Source organism: Panicum virgatum, chromosome 1N (assembly GCF_016808335.1).
Source record: "Panicum virgatum strain AP13 chromosome 1N, P.virgatum_v5, whole genome shotgun sequence".
NCBI classification, from domain to species: Eukaryota; Viridiplantae; Streptophyta; class Magnoliopsida; order Poales; family Poaceae; genus Panicum; species Panicum virgatum.
Window position 1 is genome coordinate 57,174,701 of NC_053145.1, and position 16,879 is coordinate 57,191,579.

At 45.2% G+C, this 16,879-nt stretch overlaps 2 protein-coding genes and 1 pseudogene across 4 annotated transcripts; 2 read left to right on the forward strand and 1 right to left on the reverse strand.

Annotated features, from left to right (window-relative positions):
• The first annotated feature begins 414 nt into the window (after positions 1-414).
• LOC120656912 (nucleolar protein dao-5-like) lies at positions 415-3,826 on the forward strand. Of its 2 annotated transcripts, none has more exons than XM_039935141.1 (6): positions 415-749; positions 930-1,506; positions 1,595-1,684; positions 1,814-1,930; positions 2,226-3,349; positions 3,432-3,826. In XM_039935141.1, exons 1-6 carry the CDS (start codon positions 615-617, stop codon positions 3,486-3,488), a joined length of 2,100 nt encoding a protein of 699 aa, XP_039791075.1. In that variant the 5' UTR covers positions 415-614; the 3' UTR covers positions 3,489-3,826. The 2 variants fall into 2 exon arrangements, with proteins under 2 accessions (XP_039791075.1, XP_039791076.1); XM_039935142.1 differs by having other exon boundaries at positions 521-749; positions 1,595-1,664; positions 1,812-1,930; positions 3,432-3,822.
• A 490-nt stretch (positions 3,827-4,316) lies between these two features.
• LOC120656913 lies at positions 4,317-4,843 on the forward strand (annotated as a pseudogene).
• Positions 4,844-7,832: 2,989 nt separating this feature from the next.
• LOC120656914 (DNA topoisomerase 2-like) lies at positions 7,833-15,702 on the reverse strand. 2 transcript variants are annotated; one of them, XM_039935144.1, is made up of 22 exons: positions 15,051-15,702; positions 13,669-13,961; positions 13,502-13,568; positions 13,146-13,416; positions 12,864-13,063; positions 12,579-12,788; positions 12,385-12,498; positions 12,109-12,216; positions 11,796-11,960; positions 11,532-11,717; positions 11,263-11,418; positions 11,046-11,179; positions 10,763-10,931; positions 10,462-10,656; positions 10,188-10,374; positions 10,056-10,105; positions 9,493-9,915; positions 9,274-9,418; positions 9,111-9,172; positions 8,956-9,034; positions 8,772-8,864; positions 7,833-8,685 (listed from the first exon to the last, which is right to left on the reverse strand). In XM_039935144.1, exons 1-22 carry the CDS (start codon positions 15,600-15,602, stop codon positions 8,099-8,101), a joined length of 4,446 nt encoding a protein of 1,481 aa, XP_039791078.1. In that variant the 5' UTR covers positions 15,603-15,702; the 3' UTR covers positions 7,833-8,098. The 2 variants fall into 2 exon arrangements, with proteins under 2 accessions (XP_039791078.1, XP_039791077.1); XM_039935143.1 differs by having other exon boundaries at positions 8,772-8,862; positions 8,951-9,034.
• Positions 15,703-16,879: the final 1,177 nt, after the last annotated feature.

Genomic DNA, 16,879 nt, shown 5'->3' on the forward strand with positions numbered 1-16,879 from the left:
CTATCTTGGCGAGTTCAACAAAGCAACACGACTTTTGTTAATCGAATGGTGCCCGTTCACACCGAAACGTGGGCTCTTCATTTTCCAGATCAAGCAACAAAATATGAAACGATACGGGTCGCAATTCCAAGTGGAAAGCTTCAAAACACCCGTCCTTGGCCTCCTCAATTAACGCCTTCCAAATACCAATGGGAGCCGTGTTCACATCTCGTTAATCGCCCCCAGGCCCACATGCAGCGACGCTCTCAAACGGATGCTAATCAATGGAAGAGTTACTGTAGACAGCGTGCGCCACCTCTGGGCCCACTTGCAGCGACACCTCATGCTCCACTAAACGCCATCGTGGTCACGGTTGGGTTCAGCTTGCAAGATACGCCGCTCCACGAAGCCGCCACGAGGCGGCCCCTGAGCCGAGCCGAGCACCGTTCAAACTTCAAATGAGAGGGGGGGGGGGGAACCCTAGACGAGCCCCCTCGCAACGGTCAGATCCATTCCTATATAATCCCCATGCCGCCGCCCCCCTCCTCCGCATCTCACCTCTTGATTCGCCAAATCCACCGCGCCACACCCACGCACGCACCCGGAGGAGAAGGTAAGAGAAGGTAGGGGACGAGATGGAGGCGGCGGCGGCGGCCATGGACTTCCACGCGCTCTCGCGCCGCGAGCTCCAGGCGCTGTGCAAGCGCAACGGCGTCCGCGCCAACATGACCAACGCCGCCATGGCCGAGGCGCTCCAGGGCCTGGCCTCGGTGAGTCCTGGATCCCGCATCCGTTTCCATGAATTATTTCGGTTTTCTCGATCGCGTCCTCTGTTCTCCGGTAGTACCCCCATTTGTTTCGATGGAATTGGTTACGGGTTCCTCTTGTGCGTCGATGAGGCTTTTGGAAGGCGGGGTGGTCGTTGATTTGGGGTTTTGGTTATGGATCAGGTCGACGGGATCGACGAGATTGACACGACGCTCTGCCTCCCGATGCCGGGGAGGTCGGCGATGAAGTCGGCGGCGAAGAAGGCGGAGCTGGCTGATGAGGAGCAGCAGCACGGTAGCCCGCTCCCGCGCGGCCGCCGCGTGTCTGTGAAATCGCCCGAGGCCATCCGGATGGAGGTCGAGGAGGGCGAGGACGAGATGAAGCGGGATCTGGTGAAGGAGATCGTAAGGACCCACGGCGTGGCGCTGCGCAGCACAAGCCGTCGCGCGCGGCTCACGCCCGCGCCGCTCCCAACTCCGGTGCCGGCGTCCAGCGCTCGCGCGACGACGAGGAGGGCCCCCGCGCGGAAGGCGGAGGAGGTGGCGCCGACCCCAGGCACCCTGCGGAGGAGCCAGAGGACCGCGGCTCGGAAGGCTGCGGCACCCGTGGAGGAGGAGCAACCCGCCGAAGATGTGTCCGCGGCAAAGAGAACGACGAGGTCCACGAAATCCAAGATGACGTTGGCTTTAGACCAGGAAGAGGAGGTGGTGGCAGCCGCATCTAAGGAGGAGGAGAAGGTGCAGCAAGAGGAACCAAAAGGTGAGAGGCTTTCACTTTCCCTGATCAACTTATTTTTACTGTTCGATTTCTCGGGGCAGCGTTTGATGCTGGTTTCGTTATCATGTAGCCGTCGCCTCTGATGTGCGATGTGATGACCCCGACGAGGACGAAGTTACCAAAGACAATAAAGAGGAGGAAGCAGAGGAGGGCCTGGAAGGTGAGTTTATGTTCCGCACTGTGCCCGTTATTTTTAGTCTTAAGTTCTTCCTTTTTTTTCTGTAATTCGAAATATTATGGTCAGATACTGTTCCCGAGCAGTCATTGATTCAAATTTGTTTAAGTGCAGCTGATTCTTCTGATACGGCCATCGGGTCTGCAGTACCTTCAGATAAGAGTTGCGACGATACTAAGATGGAGGAAGTGATGGTTGTGATGGAGGAAGAGGACACAAAGACCCAGGAAGGTGAGATGCATTCCTTATTCCTAGTTGTTGAGATTATTATGAATTATATGTGGCATCATGCAATGTATATATTTGTTTGTTGTTTGAATTTATTATGAAATATGGCATTATCCTAGTTTGTTGTTTAATATGAATCCTTCATCTGACCTTTTGCTCCTATCTCAAGTTATTAACTGTGAATTCCTAAATTCATCCAGTAGCTGTTTGCTTCCTCTGTAGCTGCTTATATTCTGAACTGCATGCAATTTATTTTTTGAACCCTTTTGTTCATTGTTTATTGTGATTCATCTGTCAGGAATTGTTGAAGAAAAGGAACCAACCAGTGTTGAGAAGCCTGCTCCCTTGGCAACCATGGAGGATTCACCAATCCTAGGCGTCCTGTCCAAGTCTGAAGCCTCGGAACCAGTCATTCAGAAGGCACAAGATGCCACACTTGGAGATGATGAGGGCTGCGCTGAATGGTCACCTGTGACAGAGATTGCTGATGAGATCGATGCTGTCATTGCAGATAAGGAAGTGCCTGTCGATGAGGAGGCCATCAAAGAAGAAAGTTGCACTATCACTGGTGAGACTGATAATTTCCATGAGATACTTCCCACTGCTGCAGAAGAAGATGAGACCAGTGAGGACAATGGCCTCACTGAAGTAAAAGAAGGGGCTGCTGATGAGATGCCTCAAGCTGGAGTGGAAGCTGGTGAAGAAGATGACCTTATTGAACTGAAAGGAGGGGCTGCTGATGAGGTGCCAAAGGCTGAACTGGAAGAAGATGACCTCACTGAACTGACAGACGATGAAACCAGTGAAGAAGAGGAGGAAGATGACCTTCATGAACTGAAAGAAAGGGCTGCTGCTAAGATGCCGCAGGCTGAACTGGCAGATGACAAGACCAGTGAAGAAAATGAGGAATGGGCTTCAGATGATGCTGAGGCCTCTGAGGAAATTTACTCCACTGATGACAGCGATGAAGAGACTGACACCGCGGACGTGGTCCAGAGGCTGCAGGGAACTGTGATTGCTGAAGAGGCTGCAGTGGAAGATGCTTCTACTGAAGATGATGATTTCAGCGGTGACCTACCACCAGAGTTTGACGATGTTGCAGTATTCAATGATTCTGATACTGAGAGTGACATTGCTGCTCCGGTGCTCGAGGAAAACCAGGATCTTGTTGCATCTGCAACCAAGACTGCTCTGAAGCCCCTGGACGACTCTGACATCACTGAAGAGCATGCGCAGGAGGCTGATGCTACTGAAAAAGCAGTGAAAGAGGTTGACAAAATTATGAAGTCCTTGGATGCATTCACGATCAAGGAGGGAGAAGCAAAGGAGGAGATGCAGAAGCTACCACAAGTTGATGATTATGAAAGCATGAGCCTGAGGAAGCTTAAGGCCACATACAAGGAACATCTTATGGCTTCAAAGGTATAAAATCATCGGCTCATTTTTTTTTTGGTGCATTCATATAGCGCTGCTGTTACCAACTTTTGTTCTTTGGTATCTGCAGGCCGGGAAGAGGTTTCCGCTCGAGGAGGTAGATGAGAACGCCTGCGGCGACTGCTGAATGGCAATGGTGGTTAAACGGGATCAGAATTTTTTTGTGTGAGGATGGCATCTGCTTCGACGGGATTGAATAAAGGACGCTCTGGTTGTGAAGTGATAACTAGGCTACCGTTCATTTCCGAAAATTTTCATGTGTGAGAGGAGGTCGTGATCAGGTGTGAAACCGTGGTTTCAGCCAACCAACTTGCAGATTGTGTTGGTTCTATCTTTCATCTTCTTTGTTTTTTGTTCGTTTCGTGTCAGTTACAAGGTTTATTCAGTGGATATGGGGTGAGTAATGATGAGACCATGTAATCGGTTAACATATAGTATGATGGTCTTGAGTCCATGCTTTACGTATCTGCATTTTTCCTTGCGTATTTTGCGCACTTGCTGTCTTGATCGGATGACAACTTCCATGGTAGTCATCAGTTTGAGAACTGAATGGCCATTTGATGCTACTTCAGTACTGTTTCCTGTGGGAGCTATTTGCAAATGGTTGGGGCCTATTTGCAAATGCTGAACTTTCTAGCCTGTTTTCGAGCTAGAGGTAACTGCAAAAGTTCAAAGAAACATTAATTTCACTATTTCGGAGTAAAGGATGGTACTTGACTCCTTATAAACAGGCAGAGTTGTAACTGAATGAACAATACCGAAATTGTTCAAAAAAACAAAATAATGCTCACCCTTGGTCGCACGGGCGTTTGGTGCTCTCTTGAGCTTTCTGAAATTCGTCCAATTACAAACTTCCCCTCAGAACGATTGAACCAGCCACTCGGCCCAGTCCACGAGGGCCCAACTAGAGCCTTAGCTCTTATGGGGACGGCCTTGATATACCCATGCGACCCCGCCGCCACCAGACATGCCGCCCAAGCTCGACCCATCGCAGGTGGTGGAGGTGTTCGTCCGCGTGACCGGCGGCGAGGTCGGTGCGGCCTCTTCCCTTGCCCCCAAGATTGGTCCGCTCGGTCTCTCCCCCAAGAAGATTGGTGAGGACATCGCCAAGGAGACGGCCAAGGACTGGAAGGGCCTGCGCGTTACCGTCAAGCTCACCGTCCAGAACCGGCAGGCCAAGGTCTCCGTCGTGCCCTCAAGGCACTCAAGGCTACTGCAACTCGTCATCAAGGCACTCAAGGAGCCCGAGAGGGACTGCAAGAAGGTCAAGAACATCAAGCACAGTGGCAACATCAGCCTCGATGACGTCATCGAGATCGCCAGGACCATGAGGGTCAGGTCCATGGCCAAGGAGATGGCCGGCACCGTCAAGGAGATCCTCGGTACCTGCGTCAGCGTCGGGTGCACCGTCGACGGCAAGGACCCCAAGGACACCTCCAGCAGGAGATCGACGACGGCGAGGTCGAGATCCCGTCAGCTTAAGAAGGTATGATGTTGAAGTTTATGTTATCTGATTTGGAATGTGGATATGGTCCATTTTGCCTTGCCTTTAATGCTGTTTAATGTTTACGATATGTTGTGCTCAGTGAAAACTGAGTATAAATTGATATGCTGCTCATGTGTTGTGTTAACGGAATTACCTGCATTCAAGTAACTATTAGGAACTGATGACCATCCATGGTTAAAAGTACGATTCCTGGGATCTACTTTCTTGAAAATTGAAGTATTTAGTGCCCTGAATTGGTAGTTTAAATACTGTTGCAGTAGCCTGAGTTTGATACCTACATGGCAGGTTTGCAGTCGAGGAGGTGGCCATGGGAGGCTGCTGAAGTAGTTCTTTCTATCTAGCTGTTTCCTGATTCAGTTGAGGGGGAATGATACATTCACTTGGACTTCAACTCCTGATGAAGAAACTTCTGTCATGCTTTGGTGGTCGAGACTATTTTTGTCAAGTTTTTATGAACATTCTCAAGAAATATCGATGTTATTAATGCGGTTAGAAATATATGTTGTCCTGCTGAGTTCTGTTGGAAATCTTGATATGTTTTGAATGTTGACTATATTGCTGGTTTACTGACTGCCTTGAGTTTTCAGCGAACCTGATAGCTTTTCTGTTGGCCCTTCGGTGATCTCAGGTCGGTTGGGACTAAGAGATATTCTGTGATGAGCGGACTCCATCTTTATGATAAACAACGATTGATCCTGTTGATGGTCTGAATTGAAAATTGGCAGAATAGGCGTTTTCATCTTCAACTTCGCCTCGAGGGTCCAATTCGTTTCAACTTTTAAATAGACCAATTTAGCCTCTGAATTTTTATTCTTAGATCAAACTCATCATTATGCTGTTGTGGTGCTCCATATTAACATGAGGCTAATGAAAAAATCATTTCTACCCCTTTGCTCCTTCCTATTTGTAGTTTCTGTTGTCGTTGTTTGCGCTTGATATGGTCATGATGCTTATCTGATCAAGCAGACCTAGCTAGTAGTGCCACCAAATCCAAGAACTAGTGCCTTTTCCTTTATGCTTCTAGCACCATTGAGCAAGCGACCTAGGGTCTATTTCGATACAAGGGATAATCTTTAGCCCTCATCTTTTAGCTCTAAATTATCCCTTATGTATCCAAATATGTGGGATAATTTTGAGCTAAAGTGGATTATTCATCCCAAAATCCTTAGCTCCACAAGAGGTAATAATGGAGCTAATTTTGCATGATCCCCACAAAAAAAAGTGAGTATGCACACACATCTAGACATGAGAATGGGAGAGAGGATGGGCATTAGTCCATGGATCCAAAGAGCCTACCATGAGCTAATTTTTAGCCTACCAATTAAAGGCTAAATATTAACCCTCAAAATTAGCCTTGAGCTAATGTTCCAAACATAGCCCTAGTAGCACATTAACTGCCTGCTTGTTTCTCTCCAATCCGAGCTTCCCCAGAATTAACTCCCATTTCCCTTTCTCCGTGAAAGCTAACAAGGAACAGATACAATGCACATACTATTTAGCATCTCTCTGTCCTCACCCACAATCAGTAAGCAAGCAGTTGGCCGCTGCTCTACTCCAATTTCTCTCAGCAAATAAGCCACCAACATTAACATACCACATGTTAAGAATAGGCCATGTACAAAATAGCCCGCTATAGTCCGCTATTAGCTTTTTAAGAGATCTACCGCTACGCTATACAGCATTTGTCCGCTATGTCCGCTAAAGGGGTTTTTACATGATTTAGTGATAATAAATGTCCGCTACTTCCGCTAAAGATGTAGTCAAAAGAAATAAAGAATCAATATAACTAGGGTGGACCATAGACAAAGCAGCACGGGCACAGTTAGGCAGTCAAGAGACGTGTTGAGTCTATTTTAGAATGTTAGACCATGGTGCTTCTAATTTTGTATGTATTATGGACGTATGGTTCTGAAAAGTTTGCTGAAATTGGTTGCATTACTGGTTTTATTGACCACATTATGCATATCTTTTTTGCAAACCGCTAAATGGATAGCTCCGCTATAGCTCTCTTAGCTTTTTGGAAGAGATTCCGCTAAGCGTCTTAGCCCGTGATTTTAAACATGGAGAATAGGACAATAAGTTCACAAAAAATGTATGTGCAAACCCCCTACTTGATCACATGTTACAACAGTGCCGGCAGAAAATAAGGAGAGGAAGAAGTATTTAGGGGTAAAAAAGGACTTTTAGCATTAGTCTCATACCATTTTGGAGTGCCACATTAGCATAAGGATAAGTTTGACCCAAAAATAGAAGTCGAGGGACTGGATTGGCCGATTTGAAAGTTAAAGGATAAACACATATTTTGCTCTGAAAATTCACATACATTTTGCCTTGAGACAAAAAAAGAGGGACTGAAACGCATATTTTGCCTTGAAAATTCACATTATAGCTACATCATGATTGCATTTGACCTCTGATGTGTGCATTGAGAGTTTGAGTGGCTCCTGTTTAGTTCTATCCTGCTCCTGCGTATGTGTATCCTAGCAGTGCTTGTGATTTCTCATTTATAAACATGTGAGAATTTTTTTTTCGAGCCATATAAACATGTGAGAATTGATATCCTAGCAGTGCGAGTTTATAAATGTCAGTCCTTGGGATTTCTCATTTATAAATATGTTCCGAGTTCACATAAAAAGTCAGAGAAACCTGCCGTGTTGTTCGCCAAGTTCAGTATGCAAGGGCGTTGTAGCCAACGACCCCATGTCGCAAGTCTTCAAACACGAAACCTGCCGTTATATATTTTTCGCCTGTGCATGGTTACTCCGAACACAAGAAAAGAAGAAAAACTCTGATTCAGTCGGCCATTGTAGCTTAGTGTACCATAAACTCGATTTTCCAGACGCTACCCCAAAGCAGCTGCCCTGCAACATCACGAGAACTTGTTGCCATTGTCACCTCGAACCTTGGAAAGAGGACAGGTGTGCGTGACTACAGAACTCAACCACCTCTACCCACACCAGCTCAGCCAACATAACTTAGAGCAGTAGATGGGTGCCAGAATTACAGACAAAAGACCAAATCAGTTAACCGAGCAGTGTCTTGGCAACAGGACATATAACACCACATACACAACGCACAAGATATGCATCACATCAAGTACCTACAGCCACACGGCACCAGAGCACAAAGTAGACCATAAGACACACACAACGCACCGCATCAGAGTAGCATGTAACAACAAACTAGACCATAGCACACACAACACATGAACCGACGTAAAGGACCCGAGTTCACTCGTCATCAGAGTCACCATCCACGTCGAAGTCTGAATCATCAGTTAACTCCACCACTTCATCCTCTGGGTCGCTCTCGGAGATGTACACAGGCTTACTGGTGGTGGCCCTGGCTGTCCTCCTGGGTTGCGGGGCAGCAGCTGGCTCTGCAGAGCTGCCAGATGGTGGTGAAGCCTCAGCGGTAGTCTCAGAGCTTGATGCGGCAGCAGTAGAGGCTCTCTGCAAGATCGAGCCACTCTTTTTGTTGAATGGAGACTCCCTCATCTTCCGGACCTTCTTCTCAGGAGATGGGGCGCTGGTGTTGCTGTCCTCTGTGGGCTTGAGCATCATGGCCTTGCCCTGCGCTGGCGCCCTCTTTCTGGTGGCAGCAGCCTTCGGCTTTGTAGCAGCAGCATCAGTCTTCCTTCCTCTACCTTTCTTCTCAACTTGGACTTCTGGGACTTCCATGGCAAAGTCAACATCGTCATCCTCATCATCAGAAATCACTGCCAAGGATGACAACCCCTTCTTTACTCTACCTCTTCTGCTTGGTCCGTTCGGCCCTTTGTCTTCATTCTGGTCTTCTGTAGTTTCAGTTTCCAAGGCTGCAAAGTTGTTGGACCATCAGCTCAAACTTTTGAAATAGAGTGAGACCATCAGTTCAAATCGACATATTATACTTGGGCATTACCAGAACTATCCGGAGAGAAGTCATTGATACTAAAAGCGGCCATGCGATCTTTTAGTGTGGGCATGTCATCTTCATCCACAGGAGCACTTGCCTGTGACATTGTCGAATTTCAATTGTAAATAGAAACAGTAAAAGAAGTTATTACCGAATTACTTAAAGTATAGCTTTGAGGATCTCACCTTCTTAGTTTGTTTCTTCTTTTGGTGTTCCGGTTTAGCATTTTCAGCTACATAATCTTCATCGTCAGACCCAGCACCATTCACCTTAAGGATGTATGTGATTTTGTCAGTAGAGGGCAACTACGTGGTCAATTGAAGGGTCGACATGCTAGGTTCTAACCTTTTTGGCTGGTTTTTTTCGTTGAGCTCCACGCTTTGCAACCACAGGTTCAGCACCATCTCCTGGTATGGGCAAGTTTCAACATTAGTTCAAAGTACAAACGGAGCCAACACATCCCACAGGAACATGACATAAAAACTGTGTGCAATGCAGGAGCAGATACCTTCCGTGTCACTTTCCACTTTTGGCAGTTGAACTGCAGCATTCTTGCGTTGTTTCTTGGGGGCAGCTTTCAGTCCTTTATTAGTGTTCTTTTCCCTCTTCTTTCTCCTTTCCTCCTCATCTGCTAGATCAATTTGATCAAGCACCTGCATCAAAGTTGACAAGTGACCTAGCAGAGCAGAAAACTATAAACAGAACATATAAGAATGGCATTACTTACATCCAGTTCTTTCTCTAAGGTGTCAAGGTCTCTCAACCAAAGCGATTTTGGTGCAGTGTTCTCCAGTTCCTCAACATCTTTCATCAATTTCTCTCTCTCAGCATTGAGCTCCTGTATCTTCTCCAAAGTTAAAGTACCGATTGCCATTGAGAGGAGATACTCATAATCACTAGGACCAACTCCGTTTGCAGCTTCAGGACTCTCTTCTTCATTTTCCTCCTCTTCTGTAGCTCCTACAGCAGCTGGTTCAGCTTTCTTCTTTTTCTTCGGGAAAGGATCGAAATTCTTCTCCCGAAGCTCCAGAAATAGATCTGCCCTCTTCCTGTTATTTACTACAATTTCATTGTCAACAACACAGCGGATAAACCTTATTTTGTTTTCATGCTTCTTCAAGTCCAGCTTGATATTTTGCAATAATGCTTTCTGCAAAAAAAAAAGAAGGGTGGCAGGTAGGGGGTGTTAATTTGGCATTGAGCAAATATTCAAAAAAGAACAAAGTACAGCAGCAAATATTCAAAAAAAAAGAAGGGTGGCGGGTAGGGGTGTTAATTTGACACATGTACCTTTCTGTTAACATAGAATTCAAGCCTTAATTTATAGAACTCTTCAAGTACTGCAGAAATGCCACACTTTCAGTGATTAGATGACATATCAAAAAGGTTTCCGTAGCAACAAATAAGATGAGATACACTTACTTTGCTCAGGAGTGTCATACTTCCGAATTTTGCCATCTGAGTCAAACAAGTGCATGTTTGATGTTCCAATTGTTGTTGTCAGCTTAAATTTTTTCACCAGTCCTTCTTCCATAACCTTATTCATGTTGTCTTCAGTTAGTTTGAGCACAAAGTAAACATCGTCACTATCACCTTGCATTGTGAACTCCTGTAAAATAATTCCAATTGAAGAATAATGGCAATTAGGTATCAAATATTACAAACTCAAGTGAAGGTGTTTTCCAATGATAACTACCTCGATAAATGTTTCCTTGTCTTTGTCCTTTGGATCAAAAGTCACAGAGTCTATAAAGTCTTTGTAATCCTGAGTCCAACGGCGAATTGGCAGTTCGGTAATCCTCAATGTAGTGCTGTCAACAGCTTCTATGATGCCGGTGATGGTATATGTGGCACCAGCTACCTTTGCATTATGTGACTTCACAATAGAACCCTGTTTATTTGTGCAAAAAAATTTTGATTCAATACAACCATTAATTTCTTTTACAGAACTAAGCCTTAGTGCAGCAGAACTACGAAGACCAACTTGTATTACTAACCTTGAACCCTCTGTACCACGGATGCATTGGCACAGTAGACTCATCATTCAGTAACCGCCTGAGGTTAGCAACAATGTCTCTAGGATTGTAGTTTGGAATATATGTGCTCCATCCAGTACCAATTCCTTCACTTCCATTGACCAAAACCATGGGAAGGATTGGCACATACCTAAAGAAAATAAGGTTCATCTTAGCTACTTCAAATAATATTAATATATATAATATATATAAAATCATAATAAACGAGGATGGATCATTCAAGTCATTCAAGAGCTAATATTACCAGCTGGGTTCAACTGACTGCCCATCATCATTCAGATAGTTGAGAAGAATGTCATCATCCTTCGGGAAAATCGAACGTGTGATATGTGACAGTTTGGTGAAGATGTACCTAGCATTCGCAGCATCTTTGCCTCCCTGAAAGTAAACAAGCATAACAAAAATTGTGACCATGTAATCACAAAATACTGTGGTACACAGTTTTTGCACTACTATCCCACCTGACACCTGGTACCGAACTGGCCTCCAGGGAAAAAAAGGTTTATGTTATTGCTGCCAACAAAACTCTGAGCCATTCCAACAATTGTGCTTGCTAAACTCTGCTCGCCATGGTGGTATGCTGAGTGTTCTGACACATAACCAGAGAACTGAGCAACCTGTGTTCAAGAGAAAAACAGCAAAAAAAGTTAAAAAGAATCTCCTGATAATCCATAATATAAGAAAAGGATTCACTCATTCTCTTGAAGGTCCTAATTCCTAAATGACGCACCTTAGTTTCCTTAACAAGATTCCTCTTGAATGCGCAAAAAAGGATCTTCCTCTGACCTGGTTTAAAGCCATCTACCATTGAAGGTATTGATCGCTGCAGGTCCACCATCGAGAAGAGAATCAGCTCTTTGTTGATGAAATCACGGTACTTGATTTTTTTCTCTTTGTGGTCAAGGTAAGTTCCAGGCTGAAAAATGGTTGGCACATTATCATTGATCCAGCATATACAAACCATGCCAAATTGGCAAAAGAAACAATAGCTAACCTGAAAGTTCGTAAGCCACTGTTTCCTATCAGCAATCCTTTTCTTGCTGAATGCCAACTCAATTTCATTGCCATCTTGATCATCTACCCAGACAAAATCCTTCTTGTGGTTTCCGATATCTGAAAAGTATTCTTTAGCTTCTTTGGATGTGCTTGTTCCCAACCCCTGTATCAATCATGATTCACGTAAGTGATTAAGTATACAACGGTGGTATCCTCAGCTAGTGACAATAGAAACAACACAAGACTACAAGAGGACACATGTGGCACCACACTGAAGTAACAACAAATGAAACTAGAGGGGCAAAGCAGACCTTATAGTATTTTATGGTCCAAGAACTTGCACTTGCTCCTAATTTTCTTTTCCATTCTTCATACTCTGGTATAGTGTAAAATGCTTGGGTCTTATTGTTTTTTGTTGCCTGCACATGTAAATTCAAGTGTCAATATTGCTGCCAAACAGACACTTTACATAAATTACACATCTGGAGAGGGAAAAAAAAACCTGCAGTGCAAATGATTAGGAGACCAATAATGAATGTTGAAAGTGCAGAGAAGATGCACATAGACAAACCCCAACTGATACCCACCTTGATAATTGGAGTGGTGAACTCTACCAGGAAAGATGGAACTTTAAGAAGAGATGGCCAGAATGAGTGAATGAAGTTGATCAACAACCCTTTGATGTGGGAACCATCATGGTCCTGAATTTATTTGTAAAAAACAAGTGAATGATTGACTTGAGTTTGATTAGTTGATATAGAACTGGAGATGTATGCCAAACCTGATCTGTCATTATCATGAGATGGCCGTATCTCAAGCCTTTGGTGCTGTCATACTGCTTCCCATGCTGCAAACCAAGTATTTGCTTTATGTTCTGAATTTCAGCGTTATCCATTATTTGCTTGTGGCTTGCTTCTCTCACATTTAGAAGCTTTCCCCTGAGAGGAAACACACCATAGTGATCTCTCCCAACTTCAGCAATGCCCGACATCTGCAGGGTAAAATGCTTAGCGCTTCAGTTTGGTAGATTACACAATTTGCTATATGGCAGGTTGGAATTACTCACAGCAAGAGCTTTTGCCGAATCTCCTTCAGTCAGGATCAAGGTGCACTTGTCAGAGTCCTTCCCACCAGCTTCATTTGCATCTTCAAGCTTTGTGAGTCCAGAAATTCTTGACTTCTTACTTCCATCAGTCTTCTTAAGTTCTTTGCTTAATTTGAAATCAGCCCAGGAAAGGACATTGCTGACAACACCGATTTTCTCAACTGCAACCGTGAGTGAACATTAGCATTGATGATGTAGCCAAACTACATGACAAAGGCTACTATAATGTATTGTTTCACATACCATCCTTGAAGAATTTAGGAGAAAGCTCGCACTTTGACCCAAAGCTTCCCTGACGAGTTGTCAAGGTCTCCTTGGTCTGCGAGTCGAATGCAGGGTTGTCAATAAGCGCATTAACGAAGACCCACAAATGGCTCTTCACATTATGCGCTTTCATGTTTGCATGCTTGTTTTTCTTATTGACAATGGTCATCACATAGTTGGCAATTTGGTTGGCGATATAATCAACATGTGTTCCACCCCTTATGGTTGCAATTCCGTTGACGAAGCTGACCTGCAATAGCACAACAGTTGTTTAGGATGCAAGTGTGACCATAACACAGGAAGCTGCTTGCACATAACAAATAACCGAAAAATACCTGCTGAAACTGCCCTTCACTTTGAGTAACACACACCTCCCACCGCTCATTTACATACTCATAAGCCCTGAAAGGATAAACCAAGTCTGAATGCTCAGAAACTCCACACAGCAAGTATTGTTCGTGGATATCACCCAAAGTGATGTTTGAATGGAACTAATACAAACTTTTTGAGAGCGTCAGGTCTGTCACTGTTAGCAGATTTCATATACAGGTCCACATAGTCAGAGAAGCTCTTCACCGACAACTTCTGGCCATCCAATTGAACCTTCACCGTGTTGCCAAGAGTGCCCGCCATATCAACTACTCTCTTCCTCATGAGGGCTACAACATCATCTTCGAGATGGGTCATGTTGAACTTGGCAAGATCAGGCTTGAAGGTGACCCTGGTCCAGTTCTCCCCCTGCTTGCACTTGGTAATCTGGGGCTCTGACTTCTTCCCCATGTTTTCAGAGAAAACCTGCATTTGTATTCATGGATCATCACACTCTGTATCTGGATATTTGGGGCGGCTGTCCCTTAACTGGAATAGAATAATTCATATCAAGTGTGTCATTAGCAACAACGTGTATGTTTGATGCTAAAGCTTACTGACCAATGCTACAGCCAATAATCTTTCAACAGTTTAAGTATGAAATTTCGTCACAATTTACAACTTAGCATGTCTTACAAAAGAACCATACATTAGTACTGAATCTAAGAGGGTCTGAAATAACCATGTCATATAGAGGAAAAAACTATAGACCTATCCACTCCAAAACATTTAGCCAATCGAAAGAACAGAGGTACAGAATGTTGGTGATATGCCCAAGAGCCCATCATCACAATACGGTTTAAAGGCCCAAGAGGATATTGATCCAAGAGGGATTAGGATTACTAATGAGCCTATGAGATAGAAGCCCATTAGTACGCCCTATATATATGAGGGAGGGGCTAGGGGGCAACAGAACCCTGTGAGCCGCACCACCTCCCTAGCCGCCCCCCCCCCTCTCGGCCGCCGCCCTTGCCGTGCGTGCGGTGCTAGCACACCGACGCCCAGCGTTTCATCCCCGTACGTGTGGACTCCGTGGAGGCGCTGCTGCGACTGCTGCGCTGATCGGCTGTTGGGATCAAGTACGAGGAGCTCGGTTCGTGGGACGTGATCGACTACTTCCTCTACATCGATGCGCGACTTCTTCCACTGCACTGCGCGTCTAGTAGTAACGATCTATGATCTTCTACTCGTAAGCATCTTGGGTATATGCGGTAGTGATACTAGCGTAGCCTGCCCGTTTACCTACACAGAACTGCTGACAAAATTTTGTGCAGACCTACAGTTCCAGTCTTGCAGTCAAGTTCTCTACTCACAAGTTTACAAATTGACAACAGAAGTCACTTGGTCCAAATAATTGCATTGCTAGTCAACAGAAATACAAAAAAAAATACAATCCCCCATATGTTTTTGCAGATCTGCCCAGACCTTCATTTCTAAACCAAGCCACACCGTAATAGCAACGCAAACGGCAAAATAACTGTATTAAGAGCGCTCAAGAGAGCCAAAGCATCTCACCTGTTTGTACTTCTTCTGGCGACGCCCGTCGGCTGTCTCTATGACGAACTCCGTGGAGAAGATGTTGGTGAGCTTGGCTCCGTATCCGTTCCGCCCGCCGGTGGTCTTCTTCTCGTTGTCGTTGTAGTTGCTGCTGGTGAGGAGGTGGCCGAAAATCATCTCCGGCACGTAGACACCCTCCTCCTGGTGGACCTCGACGGGGATCCCGTCGCCGTTGTTGTAGACAGAGATGCAGCATCCCTCGACGTCGATCTCGACGCGGAGCGAGTCCATCCGGGGGTCCCGCTGCTTGTTGTCGGCGGCGTTGACGAGGATCTCGTCGAAGATCTTGTAGAGGCCCGGGACGTAGGTGACCGAGCGGTACACCATGGCGCCGACCTCGTAGACCCAGAGCGTCTGGGTGTGCTTCTCCACCGAGCCGATGTAGGTGTCTGGGCGCAGCAGGATGTGCTCCAGCTGCGACTTCTTCTGGTACATCTCCTCGATGGTCTTGCCGCCGCCCCCGCCGGCGGCGGCGTTGTGGCCGGAGCTGGAGTGGAGAGGGCCCGTCATGGCGGCGCCGAGCAGGCACACGGAGGTCGTGTGCCTGCGTTAGGGTTTCGGGTGGGGGTGCGGGCGGGTCTGGGGAATTGGGGATCTGGGGGTAGAGGGGAATGGGGCGGTGGCCGGTGGGGTGGGGGGTTATCGAAGCCCAAGGGGTGCGGGGCGGCCAACGGTGCCGGGATTCGAAATTTGAATTCTGGATGCGGGTGTCACTCGACACTCGGTGCCCTAGGGAACGGACGGTGGGGATCGTGGGTGAGGGATCGTGCGGCGGAAATTGAACCGGCGGGGGTTATCCAGAGGCTTCTCTCCGACGCTCCAGGGACGCGAATCCATTACGGCGCGCGAGCGTCAGCAAGCGTGCAGGCGCTCGATTCCAGACCGCCCAATGTTTCACGTGGGTGGAGCCTGCTGAACTATTTTTTATTTATCATCCAATTCATTTTCTTGCACGCATTTAATTTCTTTCCTCACATGTTAATTTGGCTTGTATTAACTAACTTTTTCATGCGCACATCGCAAGCTGTAAGATATAAAAGTCTAGTTATGTAATTTAGAGTCACATAGTCTTTTCTTTACCTTTTTTTTCAATCTTTTTTGTTTTACCTTCTTTATGTTTTGTTTTTAATATTCTTTTTGACAAATACTGAGTTCAAAGTAAGCTAAAAAGTTAACTCGATAAGTTGTATTTTTACAAGTTGTATCATGAACTTATGCATCAAAGTTGTGTGAGAAGTTTTGGCGAAAGTTATGTTCAAAGTTATCATTTGGTAAGGAGGTTGGAAGAAGTTATGCGTAAAATTTATAGGTGTCATGTTAAAAATTATCCTACAAAAAGTTGGTTGAAAAAAGTTATGCATAAACTTACAAGTATAGTAAAAGTTGTGCTGAAAAATTATCATCTAGGAGTAATAGTTATGCGTAAAAATTTATACGTGTCAGTTAAAAAATTGACCTACAAAAAGTTGGTTGGAAAAAAGTTATGCATAAAAGTTACAAGTAAAGTAAAAATTGTGCTGAAAAATTATTATCTAGAAGTAATAGTTATGCTGGAAAATATCATCCAATAGTTGTCTAAAAAAAGTTATACATGCAACTTTTACTCATAACTGTTTCAGCCTACCTTTACTCATAACTTTTACCCATAACTTTTACTCAAATCTAAACATAACTTCTATGTAAATGTTATCAGAAAAATTTCTCACACAACTTTGATGCATAAGTTTGGCATGCGTGTGTAAAAAAATACAACTTCTCGATATAATTAGAAAGGAAAAAATTAGAAA

What these genes read in the sequence shown, in the direction of transcription:
- LOC120656912 (XM_039935141.1), top strand. Translation starts at nt 615, where the DNA reads ATGGAGGCGGCGGCGGCGGCCATGGACTTCCACGCGCTCTCGCGCCGC. An exon ending in GCAGCAAGAGGAACCAAAAG is followed by an intron (nt 1,507 to 1,594) that starts GTGAGAGGCTTT and finishes GTTATCATGTAG; the next exon opens with CCGTCGCCTCTGATGTGCGA. An exon ending in GGACACAAAGACCCAGGAAG is followed by an intron (nt 1,931 to 2,225) that starts GTGAGATGCATT and finishes TTCATCTGTCAG; the next exon opens with GAATTGTTGAAGAAAAGGAA.
- LOC120656914 (XM_039935143.1), bottom strand. Translation starts at nt 15,602, where the DNA reads ATGACGGGCCCTCTCCACTCCAGCTCCGGCCACAACGCCGCCGCCGGC. An exon ending in GTGAAGGGCAGTTTCAGCAG is followed by an intron (nt 13,417 to 13,501) that starts GTATTTTTCGGT and finishes GTGCTATTGCAG; the next exon opens with GTCAGCTTCGTCAACGGAAT. An exon ending in CCTTAGAGAAAGAACTGGAT is followed by an intron (nt 9,419 to 9,492) that starts GTAAGTAATGCC and finishes ACTTTGATGCAG; the next exon opens with GTGCTTGATCAAATTGATCT.